This window comes from Osmia bicornis, chromosome 1, assembly GCF_907164935.1.
Source record: "Osmia bicornis bicornis chromosome 1, iOsmBic2.1, whole genome shotgun sequence".
Classification (NCBI taxonomy): Eukaryota; Metazoa; Arthropoda; class Insecta; order Hymenoptera; family Megachilidae; genus Osmia; species Osmia bicornis.
The window spans coordinates 6809360-6830616 of NC_060216.1; the positions used below are offsets into that span (position 1 = coordinate 6809360).

At 34.6% G+C, this 21257-nt stretch overlaps 8 protein-coding genes across 10 annotated transcripts; 2 read left to right on the forward strand and 6 right to left on the reverse strand.

The window, feature by feature from the left end:
- Positions 1-24: 24 nt before the first annotated feature.
- On the reverse strand, positions 25-921 carry LOC114881707 (protein lethal(2)essential for life-like). Its single transcript, XM_029198556.2, has one exon. The coding sequence runs from the start codon at positions 758-760 to the stop codon at positions 200-202; it is 561 nt and encodes a 186-aa protein (XP_029054389.1). The 5' UTR covers positions 761-921; the 3' UTR covers positions 25-199.
- A 2189-nt stretch (positions 922-3110) lies between these two features.
- On the reverse strand, positions 3111-4222 carry LOC114881754 (protein lethal(2)essential for life-like). Its single transcript, XM_029198614.2, has one exon. The coding sequence runs from the start codon at positions 3975-3977 to the stop codon at positions 3288-3290; it is 690 nt and encodes a 229-aa protein (XP_029054447.2). The 5' UTR covers positions 3978-4222; the 3' UTR covers positions 3111-3287.
- Positions 4223-5824: 1602 nt separating this feature from the next.
- On the reverse strand, positions 5825-6970 carry LOC114881713 (protein lethal(2)essential for life-like). 3 transcript variants are annotated; one of them, XM_029198567.2, is made up of 3 exons: positions 6868-6953; positions 6633-6797; positions 5825-6569 (listed from the first exon to the last, which is right to left on the reverse strand). In XM_029198567.2, exons 2-3 carry the CDS (start codon positions 6778-6780, stop codon positions 6175-6177), a joined length of 543 nt encoding a protein of 180 aa, XP_029054400.1. In that variant the 5' UTR covers positions 6781-6797; positions 6868-6953; the 3' UTR covers positions 5825-6174. The 3 variants fall into 3 exon arrangements, with proteins under 3 accessions (XP_029054400.1, XP_029054397.1, XP_029054392.1); XM_029198564.2 differs by having other exon boundaries at positions 5825-6797; positions 6888-6970; XM_029198559.2 differs by having other exon boundaries at positions 5825-6797.
- A 1107-nt stretch (positions 6971-8077) lies between these two features.
- On the reverse strand, positions 8078-9065 carry LOC114881747 (protein lethal(2)essential for life-like). The gene has a single exon (XM_029198604.2). It carries the CDS (start codon positions 8933-8935, stop codon positions 8279-8281), a length of 657 nt encoding a protein of 218 aa, XP_029054437.2. The 5' UTR covers positions 8936-9065; the 3' UTR covers positions 8078-8278.
- A 3728-nt stretch (positions 9066-12793) lies between these two features.
- LOC114881695 (protein lethal(2)essential for life-like) lies at positions 12794-13791 on the forward strand. Its single transcript, XM_029198539.2, has 2 exons — positions 12794-13241; positions 13368-13791. The coding sequence occupies exons 1-2, from the start codon at positions 12911-12913 to the stop codon at positions 13622-13624; spliced, it is 588 nt and encodes a 195-aa protein (XP_029054372.1). The 5' UTR covers positions 12794-12910; the 3' UTR covers positions 13625-13791.
- Positions 13792-14595: 804 nt separating this feature from the next.
- Positions 14596-15601, reverse strand: LOC114882053 (protein lethal(2)essential for life-like). The gene has a single exon (XM_029198934.2). It carries the CDS (start codon positions 15453-15455, stop codon positions 14868-14870), a length of 588 nt encoding a protein of 195 aa, XP_029054767.1. The 5' UTR covers positions 15456-15601; the 3' UTR covers positions 14596-14867.
- A 1486-nt stretch (positions 15602-17087) lies between these two features.
- LOC114882048 (protein lethal(2)essential for life-like) lies at positions 17088-18256 on the forward strand. Its single transcript, XM_029198930.2, has one exon. It carries the CDS (start codon positions 17309-17311, stop codon positions 17948-17950), a length of 642 nt encoding a protein of 213 aa, XP_029054763.1. The 5' UTR covers positions 17088-17308; the 3' UTR covers positions 17951-18256.
- A 56-nt stretch (positions 18257-18312) lies between these two features.
- LOC114882058 lies at positions 18313-19968 on the reverse strand. The gene is made up of 3 exons (XM_029198941.2): positions 19713-19968; positions 19497-19631; positions 18313-19419 (listed from the first exon to the last, which is right to left on the reverse strand). The coding sequence occupies exons 1-3, from the start codon at positions 19771-19773 to the stop codon at positions 19142-19144; spliced, it is 474 nt and encodes a 157-aa protein (XP_029054774.1). The 5' UTR covers positions 19774-19968; the 3' UTR covers positions 18313-19141.
- Between the last annotated feature and the right edge of the window lie 1289 nt (positions 19969-21257).

Below are 21257 nucleotides of genomic sequence, written 5' to 3' on the forward strand. Positions count from 1 at the left end.
GGGTAGGGATTATTAAAAGAAAAATATAAGAAATTACGTTTATTTAAACATTGATTTTTTTTAAAATGCGCTTAAATTATTGTACAAAAAGAAAATTACAGGAGGAAAAGTATTAACAAGTAGGAGAGCGGACTATGAAACAGGAACACAAAGTACGAGGTTCAAATTTACAACTAAATACAATATTTAGTTCAGTAACTTATTTCTTCTCCTTCTCCCCCGCTTCTTTCAGCGCAGGTTTACCGGTTTGTTCGATGCTGACGACTCTCTCGTTCTGCTGAATCGCTTTGTCTTTTCTAGGTGCTGTGATCGTAAGTACACCATCAGAAGACAAAGAAGACGACACCTGGTCGATATTGCATTGTTCAGGAATCATGTACTTCCTGACGAACTGCCTCGAAATCCAACCGTGTTCGTCCTGCTTCTCCTCGTGTTTGCCCTCGACGACGACGCATTTGTCGACGACTTTAACGTTGATTTCCTCAGGTTTGAATTGTTGTACATCCAGAATTACTTGGAATTTATCCTTGTCCGCCTGCACGGTGGATGTGCCGCCTCCTTCGGTGTTCCTCAGGAGTTCACCCCATGGTCTGTAGTAAAGCAGAGGTGTTCTGAAGAATCTTCGGTCCAGCTGGTCCAGGATGGAAGGAGTTCGCAGTTGTTCAGGATATAGGCCCAAACCAAAGTTCTGATCGCAAAGTCGGTGAGGGCGGTCCAAATCCTCCCACCAGTCAGAGAACAACAATGGTACCAAAGACATGTTTCCTTGGATTACTATTTTATTTACTGATTACTTCTCGAAAACTTTGAATTATATACTCGCAGAGCAAGTTCGGTTTGATATTTCGCCTTCCCGCTCAGAAAATCTTCTTCACTTCGCTTTGTGAGACACACTATTGCTGACTGTCGTGGCGCGCGTATTTATACCGTACCGGCCAGTGGTAGGTGGAGGATCCAGAACATTCTAAATCGGTGAACATATTCGAGAAAATTCGTTGTTTTATTTAAACTAAAGCAAATTTTCAAGCATGCACATGACTCACCGGCAATTTTATCTTAAAATTGCATCCTATAATTGGACCTATCTATCAACAGTTTGAAAATCAAGCGGAAGTTTTTACTACGCAAACGCTGTTTAGTAGGCGTAGCTAGTGCATATCGTCTAGAAGCGTCGAATTTATTTTGACAGATCTGCACTTTATTTTTAAATGTTCTTGACAAGACAAAAAATACCATTCGGGTTTCTTATTACTGTTATTTTTTGCTTAGCTGCACGAAACGTTTCTCATACGAAAAGGCTCGAATACGCGTCGCTTCTAGAACTTTTATGATACGTAGATTCGTATTGTGATCAATGTGTTTACAAATTTCTTAGTCATACTGCTCCATATAAAAAATGTTATAATTACTTAAATTTATCTTGTGTTTTGAAAATTGATTATTTTATCACACATTTACTTCTCTTATCGTCCATACCATCGACAAGAATCGTAAGAAATACGTTTGCGATGTTCATTTATTGATTTTCCAGAAATATTTCTGTTACATCAGAAAAAGATATAAATAATTAATAAGATAAAGAATGATTAACACCTTTTGCACAAAATTGAACATAATTTTCTTTATTATTAAATTCCACTATAATAACTATAGTTAAATAAAAAAACTTAATCCCTGACGGATTTGTGCCGGTTTGAAAAAGTTCTGTATTTTTCTAGAATCTGCCACGAAGAATTTTTTTTACTCATTAGATACATCATGTTTGTTTATTAATAATTCTGGGACTGTTCAAAAACTTATGTGAACGAAAACATTGCTAAACGTCGAAGATAAATGTACGTCTCAAAACATTTTAAGATGAATTACTAGACGGTGTGTCGAAACGATCCATTTAAAAAACAATGCAGTATTCATTTAAAACTGTTGTGGAATATAAATCTTTAAAATTATCATATGAGTTTATAAATATCTTTGTGAAAGTCTACATACAAATATCACTTTATTCAACAGACTATTTTCTTCTCTTATATTGCTTTCTAAGTATCCTATTACTATTTAAAAAAAAGGCATGAAACAATGTAATTAAATACGCATCAAGTTTCATAGATTCAAATATAATTTATTTTTAATTGTTTTCTTTATTGATTAAATTCGAATGTTACAAATTCATCCAAAATTACTGCCAACAAAGTAATATAACATTTTGATCGAATTTTTGGCGCTTTCACGAATGTTCAAGTTATATTTAGACCGGGTAGCGGTTGTCGTTGACTAACATCCCTTTCTAGACCTTTCTCAAAGGGAAGCCATTGAGTATTGATTTTCCTCTCGCTAGGTCAAATAACTCCCTTTAAACCCAACCCAGCCGTATTTACTAAATACATGCTTATGACTCGTGTCTGGAGTGCAAATTCTATTTATACGTAATGCATTCACACTGTTCTATTTCTGCAGAACGTAAAATAGATCCTTTTCGGCGCATCCAAGTTTGTCAGCTTACTCATGGTTGGCTGCAAGCCCATATGCTTTATCGCATCGGTCAACGTACTCTGAACAATTCTAGACACTTCTAGGTGCAAACCGAAGTGTTTACTATAAGGAACAGGACAAATTGGGCTAATATAATCTACTTATTGATATGATTAAAATCTTTTACTTTTAAAATTTTGACAGTTCATGCTATGTACTCGTGACTTTGATAATTTCTTATTCTAATATTTACTAATCATAGTGTCATATACTATTTATAACATGAAAATTATTACAGTAATTTTGTAGAGTATATTACAAATGCTTCTGAACATAATTTTCTCAATAATCTATGTTATCAGTAATACTATTAAACTATTTTCATGGCGGCATCCGGTCGGCGTCACGTGCTCGGGATTTTGACATTTAGCTTTCTGTCACTATTCTTTCTTATTTTTACATACTATGGATTCTCAAAAAAATAATCTATTGTTGAACATGTAAAAATAAAACATTTAAAATTGCAATTAGTCATTTTCTTTCATTTTTACTTTGATAACAAATTCTGATTATCAGCATCTTTTTATGTTAGTACGAGAAAATAAAAGGAATACAAAATTAGAAGGGGGAATAATAAACAATTTTTATTTTCAATCAAAAGAATAGTTTATTTATTAGAAACAAAACAGTAATACAAAAGTTTATTGTATTGTTTGTACTGGCACATACTGTACAACATTTACAACACTATAAACTATGTTTACAGTGACAACAAAAATGAGAATAATTATGATGAAGGATGATGATTAATGTTAATTTTATGCAGCTTTAACAGTGCCTTTTCTTCCACGCTGAGGTTGCTGCTGCTGCTGTTGCTGCTGTTGTCCCCGTTGCTGAGACTGTTCATCGTTTTGTTGTGGCTCGGACGTATCGTTTTGTTGAGCCTCCGAGGAGTTGGTTAAAGCTGGTTTACCCGTGTATTGAATCTTAATTATCTTTTCAACTGGTTTAGATTTTACAGGTTCTTTCCTGGGGACAGTAATTGTTAAAATACCATCGGACGACAAATGCGACTCTACCTGGTTAATATCGCACTGCGATGGTACTATGTACTTTCTGACGAACCGTCTGGAAACCCAGCCGTGTTCGTCCTCTTTTTCAGGGTGCTTAGCCTCGATTACAACGTTTTGATCTACTACTTTAACGTTAATCTCCTCAGGTGCAAATTGTGACACGTCCAAAGTTACTTGAAACTTATCTTTGTCAGCCTGTACAGTGGATGTACCGCGTCCTTGTCGTCTGCCCTTGAAGAATGGATGATAACGTCTTTTTCCTCTTCTAGGCTGTGGAGGTGGTGGTCGGTAGAGAAGAACTTCGGTATCGAGGAACGGGTCCCAATCCAGAAGATCTCCAGGATCCAACACCGTGCCAAAATGTTGATCCCATAGACGGTGAGGTCGGTCGAGGTCTTCCCACCAGTCAGAAAACAACATCGGTATCAACGACATCGGAACAGTTCTTGATGACAATTCACAGACACGTAATACGAACTCTAATTGAATTTGCTCGTTTACTATTAGATTACTAGATCAGTGACTCTATTTATAGAGTAAAAGTATATTATGCAATACGTATAAATCGCAAACTTCTCTGCAACCGATTGTTCAGCCGTACCGTTATATCGTTCACACGTGAATCAACCTCCAACAACCAACGCAGTTCGCTTTATAGGGATTCGTTGCGCACTAGGTTGGGTGGTGGGGGCACCAGTGCCTCGTGTTCGAGAACACCCTGGAAAACACCAGAATTGTCCTTGAATACAGCTGTCTTTTTTGTACCAAAGATCAGTTCTGTGTATCCTCAGACCTGCGCAACTTGACGTAAACAAAGTCGTTTAATCGAACACGCTATAACCTACGATAGCCGTTAACGTGTTCCCAAACAAAGCCGACGATCTCTCATTTTTTCATTTAATATTTCAATTGGGTTTGAAGGGTCAAAAAGATGTTTCATATAATTAGGGAAAGTTATAACTCTAAAATGATAGAAGATAATAAGATTTTATTCAGATAAAATTAAATGACGTCGAATAGAGCATCATATGACGCGTGTGACGGCTCCGGAAGTGGAGGCGTTCCAAATATTTCAAGGTCAATTTAGTTTCTTTAAATGGGAGTGTGTACTTTTCGATATGTCAATCGAAGCGTATTTTTATTTTCCATAAAAAGGTATTAAGATACTTTAATCAAAAATTAATTAGTTAAAAAGATATCTTAGGGAGAGACAGGGAGAAATTAGAGGTCTCTCCTTAAGATATAATTTTAATTAATGAATTTTCGTTTCAGGTACCATAGTAATTTCTTGTAGAGAATTAAAATACGCTTCAATTAACGTATAGAGAAATACATATTTTCATTTAATTTTGTCTCGCAAAATTTTGGTCTATCTTTTACCGTTTTAAAGTTATTTGGTTCAGCTGCTTGGGACACCCTATATTGTATACACGTGAAAGAAACAAGTTCTTTAGTTCGCGATGGTTTACATCTGGGGTATCTGGTTCTGAGACTGGTTGTCTTTCTTCGTGTTCAGGACCATGCAGTATTCATTTACTATGCTTTTGATACAATTTCTGTACGTAATATGTTACACAACGTATAACATGTATCTTTCTTAATTAAAGAAAACAAAGTAGTTGCTTATGAATAAATTGTGCATGAATATAGCTCGTTCAGGTCAAGGTAGAGTTCATTCTCGTTCATGCATATGCGGGTTAATGCACCAAACCAATACATGTATCCATACATAAAGGGGTTTTCATACTTGTTAAATAATTGTTTCTACGGTAAATTTATGTTTATAAAGCATAGAAAAAATAAAGTATCTGCACTTGTATATTAATTTATTGAACTTACAGATATATACAATCACAATTTATTTCAAAAAATAATTTGTACTGTGATACTGGGTTTATCTAAAAAAAAAATTTTACTACAAAAATAATTTATTATCAGTAAACAAAGTAACAGATACATTTAAAATTAGAATTATTCATAAGTATTTTTAGTGAATCAGCAATTATCAATTTTGTGCTCGTAATGAAAGTCGAACCTATATTTATTATATTTTCATTTTTTCAAATATATGCAAATGAAATTATACTCCTTTTATAATTAACAAACTGCTATTTCCTTTATAAGCAATAATATTTGAATTTTTACATTTTATCTAGCAGTATTGTTATATATGTATACATTACACTATCTAGATCATATAATTTATTAAACAAAATCATTTGAATCGTATTAACTAAAACAAGATATGTACATCGGGTATTATGAAAAAAAACAAATACAAATATGTTTTAAATTCTATGATCCATTTATTTAAAAAAAAAATCAGTAATGAAACGTACAAAGTAATACATAAAGCAAATTAATATTTATTCGATATGAAGGTGAAACTAAAGGAAATAGTATATGATACCACAGGTATCGAATAAATTCGAGAAACATTAGTCGATCCACCATAATGGTGCGTTTTTACGTGGATACAAGTAATGTATAGCTAAGCATACATTTGGAAGGCGTTTCCTTTAGGAATATCACATCCAATAAATACTCGCAATAAGTGCCACAAAATGTGTGTGTATAATAATGCAAGAATTAGAAAGGTTATAAGATGTTGGAATTACGAGGAACTCGATTTTTACTCAGTCGTTCCCGACTCAGCATTCTCTGGTTTCTTCTCCTCGTTCTCGGCCTGGCATACAGCCGGCTTGCCGGTATGCTCGATGTTAATCACTCTCTCGCCTTCAGGAACTGTTTTCGGTTTACGGGGCACGATGATCGAGAGAACACCGTCCGAGGAGAGCTTCGACGATACCTGGTCGATGTCGCATTGTTCGGGCACCATGTATCGTCTCGTGAACTGTCTGGAAATCCAGCCATGCTCGTCCTGCTTCTCCTCGTGCTTCCCCTCGACAATCACAAAATGGTCGACGACTTTCACATTGATCTCTTCTGGCGCGAATTGCTGCACGTCCAGGTCCACCCGGTAACTGTCCTTGTCGGCGATCACGGTCGATGCACCACCACCTTTACCTTGATGCAATAGTTGACTCCATGGTCTGTAATACGCCATAGGATGTTTTTTCATTCCCTTACCACCCCGTGGAGATAGGCTGTGTAGTTGCATCGCTCTCGGTAGCAAAGATTCGGGATTGATGTTAATGCCAAAATCTTGATCCATCACACGATGAGGACATTCCAGCTCTTCCCACCAGTTAGAGAACAGCAAAGGTAGAAGAGACATCTTGATAACTGAAGGTTCTGAAAATGATTAATTGATTTCGTTATTGGGATTGTTAGATCTGATACGTTGTTTAGTGGATCTTATTACTTTAAAATGGCACAACGAACTTTTGTTAGAAAGCACCGGTTATTGCCAATGCAACTGCCTTGAATGCACTGATGTGCTTTCGTACACGACCGTAGCATTTAACAGGAGGCGCTCCAATCGAACGGTTGAGCATCTAGAAAACTATGTAAGCAGGCGCAAAAGGAAATTTCTTGAATCCACCAGAAAATTCGGACTTTTAACATTTTTTTCTATTTATCTTCAGAATTATTTGGAGTAGTATTCGGTCAAATAATAAAAAGATATCATTTGCTAATCTACTATTACAAATTCATATATTTTAGGGAAAGCTATCAGTATCCATTAATAAAAAATTAATTTTGAATCAATTTTAGTTGTGTTTTGTAAATATAATTTGAATAAAACAAGTCTGTTCGCTCAGAAAATAAAAAAACGAATAGAATGCTTTCTAGAAAGAGAGTTTCTAGAAGGTTCATATCTGCACGCAACACGTAATCGATAACGTGGATGTACGACTGACGTGAATTAACACAAATATTAACGTTACACATAATGTAATTGCATTGGAATGCGATTACGTTGGAGTAAGGCTGCTTTGAAGACCCTGGTTCCAGACGACCTAATATTAACCCCACAAAACGATGCTGATGTTTAAAATTCTGTAAATAACTTTATTAATATAAGTTATAGTCACTTGGCTTATCATGGATGACAAAAATGATGCCAGTGATAAAAAAGAACAATGAGGTTTCAGAATGAACACACGATATTTTTTGTAGTGTAACATATAAACTCAGCTGTTTAAAGTAAAGGTAAATGTAAGGAGGGGAATCTTTCACCAGCTGTCTTTGATCCGGGAAGAATCCAGTATCCAGGGAAAAATGTTTAAGGAAAGCCTAACCAGAACATTTGTCTTCCCATGCGAAGATTCATGGGTAAACAAGTTAAATACTGGATGTACTTCTGCCCTTATACTTTTTCTTAACTAAAGGAAGCCTAAATTGCATGTCAGCGTATCTCATCGTAGCAAATCCGGTTCGTCAAGTATGAAACTAATATAAGATTACACAAAAAGCAAGACAGAATAAATGCAATGAATGTAGAAATTTAATATTTGGACTTTGATAAAATTAATCTTTGAATTTCATGCCACCTTCAAGCCGCGAAATTTAAAAATAACTACTCTTATCACTAAAGTTAGGGAACGACCAAGATCTAATATACACCAAGGTTAATTTTTAACGCACTTTTTTTTATTAAAAAACAGAGAAAAGTACTTATAACAAGACTTTACAATTTTTACAGAGTATACATTATTCAGTTCTTTGAACAATAATTACAGTAAAACGCTGTATAGAATAAGATTATACAAGAAGTCTGTACAAAATACAAAAAATATAGGAACCATAGAAGGAACAAAAGAGATCAACTCTTATTTATTCTCAGGGTTCTCGTCAAGTGCGTTTTCCACCGTCACTTCTTCATTTTCTGTCGCTGGTTTCTCGGTCGTGACAGTTTCTCCTGTTGCTGTTGTTAGTGGTGTTGTCGTCGTCGTCTCTCCTCGAATGGCAGGTTTCCCGGTGAACTCTATTTTGATCGTCCTCTCGTTCGGCTTTCCTTCAGTCTTCTTCAACGGCGCTGTGATTGTCAAAATTCCGTCGGAGGATATATTGGAGGCCAGTTGGTTTTCATCAACCTGTTCTGGTAACAGGTATTTCCTGACGAACTGTCTGGAGATGAAACCATGCTCGTCCCTCTTCTCTTCGTGTTTCGCCTCCACGACAATAAATCGATCGACCAGCTTCACGTTAATCTCTTCCGGTTTGAATTGCTGGACATCAAGGATGACCTTGAAGGTGTCCTTATCAGCCATTATGGTCGATGCACCACTCTCACCTCGACGGAGGAGTTCGTTCAATGGTCTGTAGTAAATATCAGTGGCTTTGCTTCCCGGATAGAACCTATCTATCGTGCTGGGGAAGAGTAGTTGTTCAGGAAAGAGCCCCATGCCGAAATTTTGATCCATCAGCCGATGGGGACGTTCCAAATCCGCCCACCATGCAGAGAACAACAACGGTAGAATTGACATCTTGCGATCGTTGAATATACTCAATTTTCAGAAAAATACTTTAACTTTAGTACTCAGATGAAATATACAGAGGATACGTTGAAAAAACAACACTCACAGAATTCGCTTTGAAAATATCTGGTTCGCTGTCTCGATTGCAACTGTAGCTTTGCCCTCACCGACGGCTATTTATGTAGCCCGGCTTTCTGTGTAGTGGGACATTATCTATATCGATGGCTTTCGAGAAGTTACCGGACTAAAACGAAAATGTCATCGACATGTTTTGCCTCCACGTATTTAGACATGGTAGTCAATTGAACGACTGAATAATTAACGTTCTTGTTTTTCTCTATTCCCTGCAATATCGACCAATTTTCCTAACGATTGCTCGAATCGAATCGCTTGCATGTTTTGCGCTTCGAGCACGTTCTACACACATCTATGAACCTGTCCGTCAAGCCGATTGAATCTTCTGGAATTTGTTTCACTTTGAAAAATTGTTGAATTATTAATTAAAGTATCTTATCAACGGCTTAGTTATTATTTTTAACTGATAGTTTATACACTTGTTTTTAATTTTTATACCGTACTCTTGTTTCTTTTATTGTGTTATTTCAGGTTCGGGGTCGTTTTTGCGATTGTTAAATTTGATTTATAAATATTCTGATGGCTAACACTATTGGTGTGTTATTCTGTATTTAGAAAAGAGCGTTATAAAACGAATTCGAGGCCTAAATTGACGTGTTTCAATACTATTCGCGCTTGAATAATTTAAATAATGCAATTAAGTTACAATTTTTATACATTCCTCTTACTTATTAATTTAAATTGGTAATTTTATAATTTTAATTCAAATTAAAAAAATTTTAATGAATTTAACATATAATATTTCATATTTCTCATTTATTATAAAAAAATTGTAAAATTAGAAGATTCCTTCTTATAAACAATATAGTGATCAATAATCTTGTTAAAAATTTTTATAAAATTCTTGCATAAAATCTAAGATATTAAATAATTTCGTTAACGTAACGCAAACGTAACTGTTTATGATTCATATTTTTATACATATAGTATACATAGGAATGAAAAAAGAATCAATATAGACTGCTACCAGCTCAAAAGAGTGGAACATTCTACTACAATCTGGAATTTTCGAAAGTGTTTTTTCACACCACAGGCATATTACCTTTTAATTATATTTTTTAATTAACGTAGCCTATTATAGACGACCTCAATGACCTGGAAATAAATAAATAGGAACCAAGCTTTATTTAACCCGAAACAATATCGTTTCATTTATGTTGTTTATATTATAAAGAAGTGTATTTTTTTTTTTTTTTTAATAAGAATAGAACACTTCGAGCGTTATAGTTTATCGTCAACATCTAAAAACTTTCATATTCCTCGGGTCTTATGTAAACTATCAATATCGAACGTTCTAGCAAATTCTCCTTCTCGAAATTTCGCGATTTTTCCAAATGGATCAATTCTGTATCTTGCGACTGCGCGTTGGTGAATCATTTACACGTAGAGATAAGTCAATGGTAACAGAGTTGATTCGCATTCGTATCACAACTGGCACCTAATAAAAAGAGACCATCACAAATTAAACAAAACAGAGCCACGTAATTGCGAGGCGTTGTCTCAGCCCCCCTTTCTTTACAGGATAAACGAACATTATTCAAATGACATGTCATTCAATCGAATAAACGAAGAAAAACAGATCCGTACATCCACAGCCAAATACCAACAATCTATCACACCTTCTGAGACGAGCTCTAATCCGTGATAAGTTTATTTTTCTTGCATACTGTTTGCGACTATTTATTTAATGATAATCATGTAGAAAATAGAAGTTTATCTGTGGGTAATGTATTGCTTTATGCGTAACAGATGCACCGGTGAAATTTGTTATGAAAAACATAATGAAAGAAGATAGGTATATGTAGTTTATTATAGTACAGTGTACTATCACTATAAGTTAAATTTTTATATAAACAAAAGACTGGTATTATTACTATAAAAAATGCATAGATCAATGTATCATAATATTATGTGGAAGATTATTTTCATTAAAATATGAATTCATTTGGAGGATTTTAAGTCGTAACAGACATGTGAATTGTTCCATTTTTTATCGCTCGACTGGGTACCCTTCAGGGTTACTACGTCGTCTCTGCTCTCTAAATAAAAATATCGAATAGCGCTGAAATGCGTAGTAACCTTCCCATACCCTTCTCCTCTCATTGTCAGACGGGGGGTTCGCAGATCTGTGACATAAGCGGAATGCAAAATACCCGGGAATCGAAACAGTCGCTTCTAACCGAACCTGGGAACTGACCAACGCAATTGGTTGTTGTTCTGTTTCTTTAATTCATTCTTTCATAAATTTTACACATTTATATTTTTCCCACGCTTTATCTGAATCATACCCGGAAAATTAAAATGTTGTATCGGTACATTTAACCAACTGATGGGAAGGCCGCTGAAATGGCGTCAATTTAAATTCAATTTTATTTTTTTTCATTTTCATTTTTATTTTATAAGTTTTAGACTTTTTTTTAGATATGAAAGACTTTCATTTGAAAATTGGCTACCTAATTTTAGTCGAAGGAACACGGTATTTGGATAATCGAGGAGATTGTGTCGCATAAAGCAGATTACTGTCACTGCGGCAGACAGACTTTTAAATCAACTGCAGATAACTTGTTGCAGTTTCTGTATCAGTTTCCGTACCCCTTTAGCGATTACGTGTCGTCCAGCATGGAGGACGACCCGTCATTATACGTAGTTTTGATTCGGGATAAACACGCAGAAACCATTGTCCATTTCTTCCAGCCCATTAACTACACCAGAACGTTGTTAATATTTATTAAAGAAACATTTATTCAATCAATTAAAACAAAACATAAATAATTATGACAAATGTCTCAGAAGCTTAGGAAACTAAAAAAAATTATTGTTTCCCTGTGCTGTTTTGTATTATGGTGTTATTGTACCTCATTTGACATAACTTGTTATCAGAAAACGATAAATTATAATTCAATAAATGAATAAAGCAATTATTTTATCGGTACGCTTCATGAATTTCTCAGATAATGCTAATATAATGTACGACTTGAAAGTTTGAACGTTATCGTTAATTATCAGAGCATCCAAAACAAGTGTATTAGTAAATATAGTAAACGTAGGAGAAACGAAACTCTGCTGGGTACAAACGTTTGTCAGACGTTGCACGAAGCCAACGTATCGTCCGGCGTACACGAAAACGTCGATACAAAGCTCAGACAGTATTGAACGAACTCACGACACCTTGAAATTATAATAAAACTTAACATATATTTGACAGAAAAAATAAAAAAGACTCATTTATAATAAATGCAGAGAAATCTGTAATAGTAGTTTTATACATATTATACTATCTATACACAATTTTTACTTTACTGTATAAAAAATTGCCAGTGCATAATAAATTTTTATATGTGATGTGTTAAATTCAGTTGACTGATTAATATTTCTATTTCCAAAAAACATTGTTAGGTTTTAGCTAGTAATTAGGCTGATATAATTTTGCAATTTCATAGAAATTATTTATTTAAATATATTTCTAAAATCTGAATAGATTTCCGTGAGGTATAAAAAGGAACGTATATTAGCAGAAAATGCGCGGCGGTAAAATTTCAAATTTCCCTCTCTTCTGTTATATGTATAATGAATAATTATATTCAATGACATTTATGTATATATGTATATGTACGTATATTCATCAGAAAATTCTGGAAGACTTTTAGAGCATTCTAGATCATTCAAGAAACTAAAAGCGACGATTCGAGAATGCGCGTGGTCGAAGTTCCCGTGTACTATATATAGGAATTGCATTGCCGGCTGCGCGCCAGTATACAGAGAATTGGCGAGGGGTGAACATCGTTTGCGTGTTCTTGCCGGCAAACCCGTGCTTTTAAGGATTTTTGAAAGAAAAAGAAAGCAAACAAAATGAGACGAGGAACGACGTTGATTCCAAAACTATTCTCTCACTGGTGGGAGACTTTGGAACGACCACATCGGTTGGTTAATCAACATTTTGGTAGACAGTTGCGACCGGATCAGTTCATCGAGTCTTTCTTCGAGAGATCGTCGCCATTTCGTATGTTCCCGTATTCCTATGCGTTCCAACCTTTGTTAGAATTGGAACGTGAAGAAAAGAATGCTGGATGGTCGGTATTAAAAGACGACAAAGACAAATTTCGAATAATACTCGATGTGCAACAGTTCAAACCCGAAGAGGTTAACGTGAAGGTTGTTGACAATTATATTGTCGTAGAAGGTAAGTAATAAAACATTTTAAAATAAAAATTCTAACAAGATTATTGTAATTAGATACGCGTGGTTTTTTTTGTGAATATCGTGTATGTAGAATGGAAGACTGATTTTTATTGTATTTCTTTTATAGGAAAACACGAAGAGAAGCAAGATGATCACGGTATGATTTCGAGGCACTTCGTGAGGAAGTACCTGGTACCGGAACAATGCGATCCTGAAAAGGCAACGAGTAGTTTGTCTTCGGATGGTGTTTTAACGATAGTAGCACCAAGGAAACCAGAAGCCATTGAAAATAAAAAAGAGAAAATTATTAAAATAGAGAAAACAGGGAAATCGTCAGAGGAACAGGAACAGCAGGAACCTCAGAAATTAAAACAGAGCGCATAAAAATTAGTTGTGTGCGTCTTACTTATGTAATTTAGTATTTTCATCTGTTTTTCTCGTGTTCCTTTATAGTGTATATAGACATAGTGTACGTCTATGGATAATTTTTATATTTTTAAGTTTTGAACAATGAATTTGTACGAATTAAATAAAATACGTCGTAAAAAGAATATTTGTCTACTGCTATATAACCTTTTATGACTGAATAATTTTTAGATCGAGAGCTTCAAAATCGCTGACAACACCCAAATTTTCGGTTCTGATTAAAAGAAAATTGAATTACGTAACTTAAAGATTTTGTGTTAATAATTTGAAGTTTTTATCAAAGTTCAATACCAAAATGTTTCTTCATTTTATAGAATACAAGGAATTAAAGCAATAAACAAATCTCAGCTGTCTCTTGGATGTATGATGTCAGTTGTCACATTGAGGTTAAATAAAATATATTGTGAAAATAATGTTTTCCATTATCGATATTACATATGTTTGAATATTTTATAGATTGAGTCTTTGAGATAGAAGAGGATCCGTAATGAATTACGCCGGCTGCTTTGGATCTTCTCGTCAAAACCCTTTGCAATTTGAAAAATGCATTGATTACCGTACTGACGATTAGATTTCTCAACGTGTAATTTAAACCGTATTATCAGGCAATTTTTACAGAGATAAAATCGCAATCTATTCGTACCGCGTCAAAGTTAGTTATATAATGTGCAATTCCATGAACTAATAGCTGCAAATTACAACTCAACTATTCTATAGGAATGATATAATCTCAGAAAGCAAATGAAAAATAATTTGAATCCTACAAAATTTCGAGTAAATAATTTGAATCCTACGAAAAGAACGAGTTTGAAAACAAAATTTAAAGAACTATGACTTATCGTTAAAGTATGGATGTATAGGGAGATTAGGAAGAATACGAAGGATTCAATTCAAGACATTAAAATTTTTTTACTTAGAAATTTATTAACATTAAAAAATGACCATACATTAAAGTCTTCAAAGTCTCATACTGGCAGAGAATATATATACATACATACTCTCTAATGGAAACTAAACGATGAGTTATGAAACGCAAATGACAACTTATAAGTACATATATACTCTATCATGAACGTTCGCTAAACTTTAATGTAACATACAATACTATGTAATATAATATAAAATTTTAAATTGTGATTAAACAATGAACGACTATAGCGAATAGGAATATTATAAATGGCAGAAAAAGTACATTTCTCCTTCACTTCTTCTCTTCTTTCTTCTCCTCGCCGCCCTGCTTCTGCTGCTGTTTCACAGGTTTGCTCTGGATTGCCGGTTTGCCGGTATGTTCGATCTTGACGGTTCGCTCGTTTTCAAGCTTTGGCTGGTCCTTTCTAGGTGCGGTGATTGTGAGTACACCGTCGGATGACAGCTTCGACTGAACTTGGTCCACGTCGCACTGTTCAGGTATCAGGTATTTTCTCATGAACTGACGGGAGATCCAGCCGTGTTCATCACGCTTCTCTTCGTGTTTCGCAGAAACCATTACGTACTTATCGACGACTTTCACGTCGATCTCATTAGGCTCGAACTGTTGGACGTCGAGCACTACCTGGAACTTGTCCTTATCAGCCTGGACGGTGGACGTACCCGTTTCGTTGGTGCGAAGTAGATCAGCCCATGGTCTGTAGTAGGAAGCTCGTCTTCTGGGTGGAAGATAATGATCCATGCGGCTCGGTGACAACAGTTGTTCCGGATAGAGGCCCAAGCCGAAGTTTTGGTCCAGGAGCCGGTGCGGGCGTTCCAAATCCTCCCACCAGTCAGAGAACAGCAATGGTACCAGAGACATGATTTTTACTTCTTGATCTTCTTACTTAATGAATTTGAATATAACGTATTTAACCGTAGGCGCTTTGTAGAATTCGCGTGAAACTCGCTCAAGTTTTGCGATCTTCACTCGTTGGTTGCTATCCAAGTACTGCCTGCTATGGTCCCCACCGCTCGTATTTATGTGCGAGCTCGCGCAGGTCTCGACGCCTCGCGAAGTTTCGAGAATCGAGCGGCTATCGAGGAAACGTTGAATCGCCGGCTCACGTATGTACGCAATTTTATTTCAATTATCCTCTGTTTATGTGTATAATTAACCAATGTGAACCTAGGCGAATACGTTTATATATTATTTATAACCGATTCTGCTGAATTTTATTTTTTTCCAGAGCCTTCTTTGGGTTTGTTTTGGTAAATTTTATAGGGTTATATTATAATTTTTTTAATGATCCTTTAGAAATTGCATTATTTTAACTCTTCTGAAATGAGTTTTATTCGCGATTTGTTATTTTAAATTTTCTGATTGAAATAATGTAGCCAATTACCCTCTAATGTAGGTAATTTGATTTTATTTACAGCAGAAGGTGGAAAGGTCGTTTAGCTTTGTGAAAGCAAAGCATGTTTGTATTGCTAAATATAAAAAATGTTTTTAATTTATGTTTACATGAATTATTTCAGTTATCTTTAGAATGATAGTTTTTGAATTCTAACGTGTAAATTTAAGTTAAATTAAATGTTTTATTAATTGTATGACAATTTAATAATGTGTTTCAATATGTAATATCCAACATTATTTTACTACAATAAAGCGCTTAAATTAAAGAATATTCATATGTACAGTTCTAATCTCATTTTCTATAGCTTTACTGTTCCAGATTTTAAAGTTTCTAGTCATTTCCGCGCCCTGAATTTTCTAGTATAAAATGTATGTATGTATGTATACATCCACTAAATCTTAAAAAACAATATAAAATAAAAACTTTAATCGTTATTCATGTTGTATAAAATATGATATAAATAATATATCAACATTTATCTGTAAATATCATAAACATAACTAAGTTCCATTTTCAAAACAAATTAAAAATTTAAGCTAGATCTAACAAATTTTTTATTGAATACAATTTTTAAGACATTTCATTTTTAAGCAACACATACATATGTATATATTTTGTATTATGTTTTTTTTTTCAATATTCTAGGAAAATTATATTTGATAATAATACATTATTTTAAGTACTATCAGAACATAAAAATAGCATTTCATTACATAAAGAAGAGGTATTATACAAGATTAAACTTCGACTAAACTAAATTTTACATTAAATTGTTATATGTTACACAGAAAATTCAAAATGTTATTCAGACAAGCCGGCTAGATATTCGCGCGTTTTTTGCAACTGCCATGACAAACAGAGTCTGATGAGTGCATTTCCATTATTCTCTGAAATAGCATTGATATTTTGATCAAGTGACACATATCCTGAATCTTTGTACTTTCTAGAATCTTGCTTTTCCATTCCATATGTTATGAATGATCATATTTGCTCGTTATTTTGAATTTTGCATTGCATATCTCGAAAGCTCGATTTCGGGAAAATTCTATATGCTACCGTTTACTAATACCCCCACTACGTTCCTGGACGAAAGCAATATATACCCGCGCGCAGCGGCCATTGCAAGTAAAATCGAAGCAAGCTCTTGAAGTGGCGTTTTACTGTTGCAAAACTCTTGGTGCATTTCAAGTGTGAAAGTGTACGAGATCATCGTGCATTGAACTATTCAAGAAGTGAATTACGAACTCCAAGTGAAAGAGACAACAAACTTTGTTCCAACAAATTCATATTTTGCTGGAGGTTAAAGAATAAAAGAAGAATGTCTCTTATACCGATGCTATTCTCCAATTGGTGGGAGGGTCTGGATAGACCTCATCGCCTGTTCGATCAAAATTTTGGATTACCTTTGAGTCCTGAGGATTTGCCTACAACTTTGGTTCCGTACGACCCGGAAGTTATGGTACTCAGACCTCGTCGCCGGGGACTCCGAAGATTCCAGCCCTACGAGAGAGCCTTAGAACGCAAAACTAGTGGAACATCAACGGTACAAGCCGACAGGAACAAATTCCAAGTCACACTGGATGTTCAGCAGTTTGCTCCAGAGGAAGTGACTGTTAAAGTTGTGGGAAAGAATGTAATTATCGAGGGAAAACACGAAGAGAAGCAAGACGAGCACGGCTGGATTTCCAGACAATTTGTACGAAAATACCTAGTACCTGAACAGTGTGATATTGATCAAATTCAATCCAGTTTGTCATCTGATGGAGTGTTAACAGTCACTGCTCCAAGGAAGGAACCGGAGTCAAAGAATGAAAGAGTTATCAAAATCCAAGCCACAGGACAGCCTGCCCTGAGGGAGGATGCAAAATCAAATGAAGTACAACAGAATGAGAAACCTTCACCCCCAAAGACTCCAGCACAACAAAGAGGACAGAAGGAGCATACAGTCAAGGCTGCTTAAGAAGATACTTATTCATTTAAAATTGGTTGCATTTTAGCAGCACACATATTTCATCTTCATAAACAGTATTTTCTCACTTCATCCCTTTTATATTAACTTCTACCATTTTTATTCATTCCATTTAAGTTGAGAAAGTTGTGTTTTAGTTTTTTTTCTTTTTCAATTTTTTGTTCCTATAAGCTCATACCTTAGGTTATTCAATTTCATATCTTAATAGACTTATAAGAAAACTCTTGTTTTTTTATCTGTTGTATTTAAGATTAATTTGTCATAGTGTTTTGTAATAAAAGTATTGTTTTTATATAATTCTTGGTATTTATTATCCCTTAGGTTAGTACATAATTATAGGAAAACAGAATAAATTGTATATACAAAAACAGTTTTTATTAAAACTTTAATATAATTCATTGTACATTTGTGATAAAAAGAAATAAAATCTAACAGTTAGTATTTGATATAAAATTAAAAAATGTTTCTTTGAAAATGGACGACAGTGCGCGACGTGTTAAAATATAATTATGTTCAATAAAACAGTATAAACTGTACAATAATTATATTCATTTATATGTTAAATGACCTGCACTGCATACAAATCTTTCAACAGAACTTACATGATACTGTTTAATTATACAAAAATAGTAATACTTTAATTTCTAAAGATCTTTTGGACGGAATATCATTTCTCTAAGCATAAGTTTTTAACTACATATATAGCTTCTAAGTCATTTGCAGAAATGTTAGTGATGTTTTTGTTGCAGATCTGAATGAGAGTGTTGTTTTACATGAATTATTTGGTAACACAACAATTCTTAAACTGCTTATTTACACTATACAGTGTGTTTTTGACCGGGTGGCATTTCATCAAAATTTCTTTAAATTAAAAAAATACGTCGCGCTATCTATTGTTTGATGTCAAAAATGAGCTTTTTAATTCTGCCGATAGGGAGCGCAAAATTTTTTCTTTTTTTCAGTACTCTTTTCCAACACCAGGTGGTGCATTTTTACAGTGCCGGTCTTTTAAAACAGAAATTTTGACAAATTCTCAGCACCAGGTCAAAACATCCTGTATATAAACATGAAATGTATTAAGTTAATACAGCAGAGAAACTTGAGATAAATTTCACGGATTCAATGTATGCAAATGAATTTAAGTAAACCTGAAATGTAAGTATTTGATATTTTCATAATGTCCTATGATGCAAATTGTATAGCAATACCTATAAATAATAATAGTGTTGAAATTGTAATACTGGCAGCAGTATTACATCTATGATCAAAGTAACAGAAACACCATGTTACTTCATCATAGTACTCCCTATGAATATCTAGTTGGAAAATGGAATTATTTACGTAATGTCCCAATCTAACATCTTTGGCAGCTGGTCTACAGCCTTCATATCTATCAGCTGGAATGTCTGTCCTAAAACCACGTACAGAGCTTAGACACTCACGTGTTATCACAGTCTCAGCTGAAATATATTCAGAAAATATAATTACACACTGAACATTAAAATATTAACAAAATATCCTTATTCCCTGGTTTTACCTTCTTTCTTTTCTATAATTTTTACACATTTATCGTCATATTCTGGGCAAGTTTCTCCCCAGTACCATAACCAATTCAAAGGAGTGCCACACCCAGGTTGATTACTGTTACATCTGTAACAGTATAAACTCTCCCCTAAAAATATAATTGTACATGGTAAATACATCGATTCGCATTGATCATACTCTTTGTTCAATAATTAAACTATTGTTATACCTTCAGTAATGAGTACACTTAAAAGGAAGACAATAACAAAGGTTGATTTGTTCAGTTTCATAACTGATGTGTATAAAATAACGATAAATGGTCACAAATTACGTAATACAATGACCGTAATTCAAATACACAATAAAAAAAAGTGGAAATATTTTACATATCACATGAATGATGCGAAAACTAACTCAAGTTTATGTTTTTACTTGGTATTTCTTTCAACTTGGAATATACATATACTGATGCCTACTTGGGATCAGATCTTGGTACTTTCTTGTATGGTTGTTGGTATTACTTTGTTAGAAACCCTAGTTGAATTTGTGATTTTTCAAAATGATGGGGCATTATTTGATTCGTACTAACGATCCAGAATGTTTTACTAACTCCAGAAAGTTAAAAAATTTAAATATTTGTGGGAAACTAAGGAGGATTTAGTTATATTAGTACCGAATGTTCCACAATAGATGGCTATAGCGCTTTTATGCCTCAGACACTGTTATTTCATTTTCGTTATAAGGGCTTTAAACAAAGTGTAATGCCATTTTTTGAGCTACATTAGGATCATTGAATGTTTCAATGGTTCTATTGTAGCATAAATATCACTTATTTTGCGAAAAAGCGCAATCTCCTATTTCATTAATTTTATACTTCACCGCTAGATAGCAATGGTAGTACTATTTTCAAAGAGCGCGTGGGCATCGATATGAAATAAAACGCATAAAAATAAAAATGAAACTTATACCATAATTAACGTACAGATCAACTAGATCCTTAAAAGCAAGAAAGCTAGGAGCAAATATTTCCTTAAAATTCAATATTGATTGACCTATCATTTTAATATACATTAATTTCTACAATAAAATTCGCTGGTTACTAGAGATTCTGTGAAATATCTAACCAGGCGAAGTAAACGTTAAAATTAGTCGACCAATATCTCGCAGCGATTCTCGCCATAAGAATCGGTGGCACTATATTACGATCGTTGGATATCGTCTTAGAGAAGTCGTCCTTATTGTCGCCGGGCGAGATCTCTAGATTTTGTCCTTATCCTCGGACAACCGGCGAAAACTTTTACGATAAACTCGACGGAAATGTTCTTTCTACCCTTTTCCGGCTTTTCCATTCGAACACTGAAAATGCGATTCCGTAATCTTGAAGTACATATATATACATAGAGTTACACCTCCTTCTTCCTTGTGTCGTTTCAGATACTTGGATATAGATACGGAACGAGAGGTAAAGGTTTGAACGGAGGAAATATGGAGAGAGGTCGAAGGGTTTTGGATATCTCATGGATTCCAGGAGTAGCCGCCCGAGGCGTTTAACCAATTAGCTAACTCCACGGTACTTCACCCTCGAAACCGCTAACGAAGAACCTAAGCGAACGAAGAAAACCGGGGGGATAGAGCAGGAAGAAGAGGAGGGGAAGAAGGAGGAGGAAAATCCAGATATTCCTCGCGGGGTGGATTCTACTTCCTGCATGGATGATCCGCCCGCGGCTCTTCCCGCCGTTTCTACTGCTCTCCCGAAGGACGGGTGCTGCTTCTA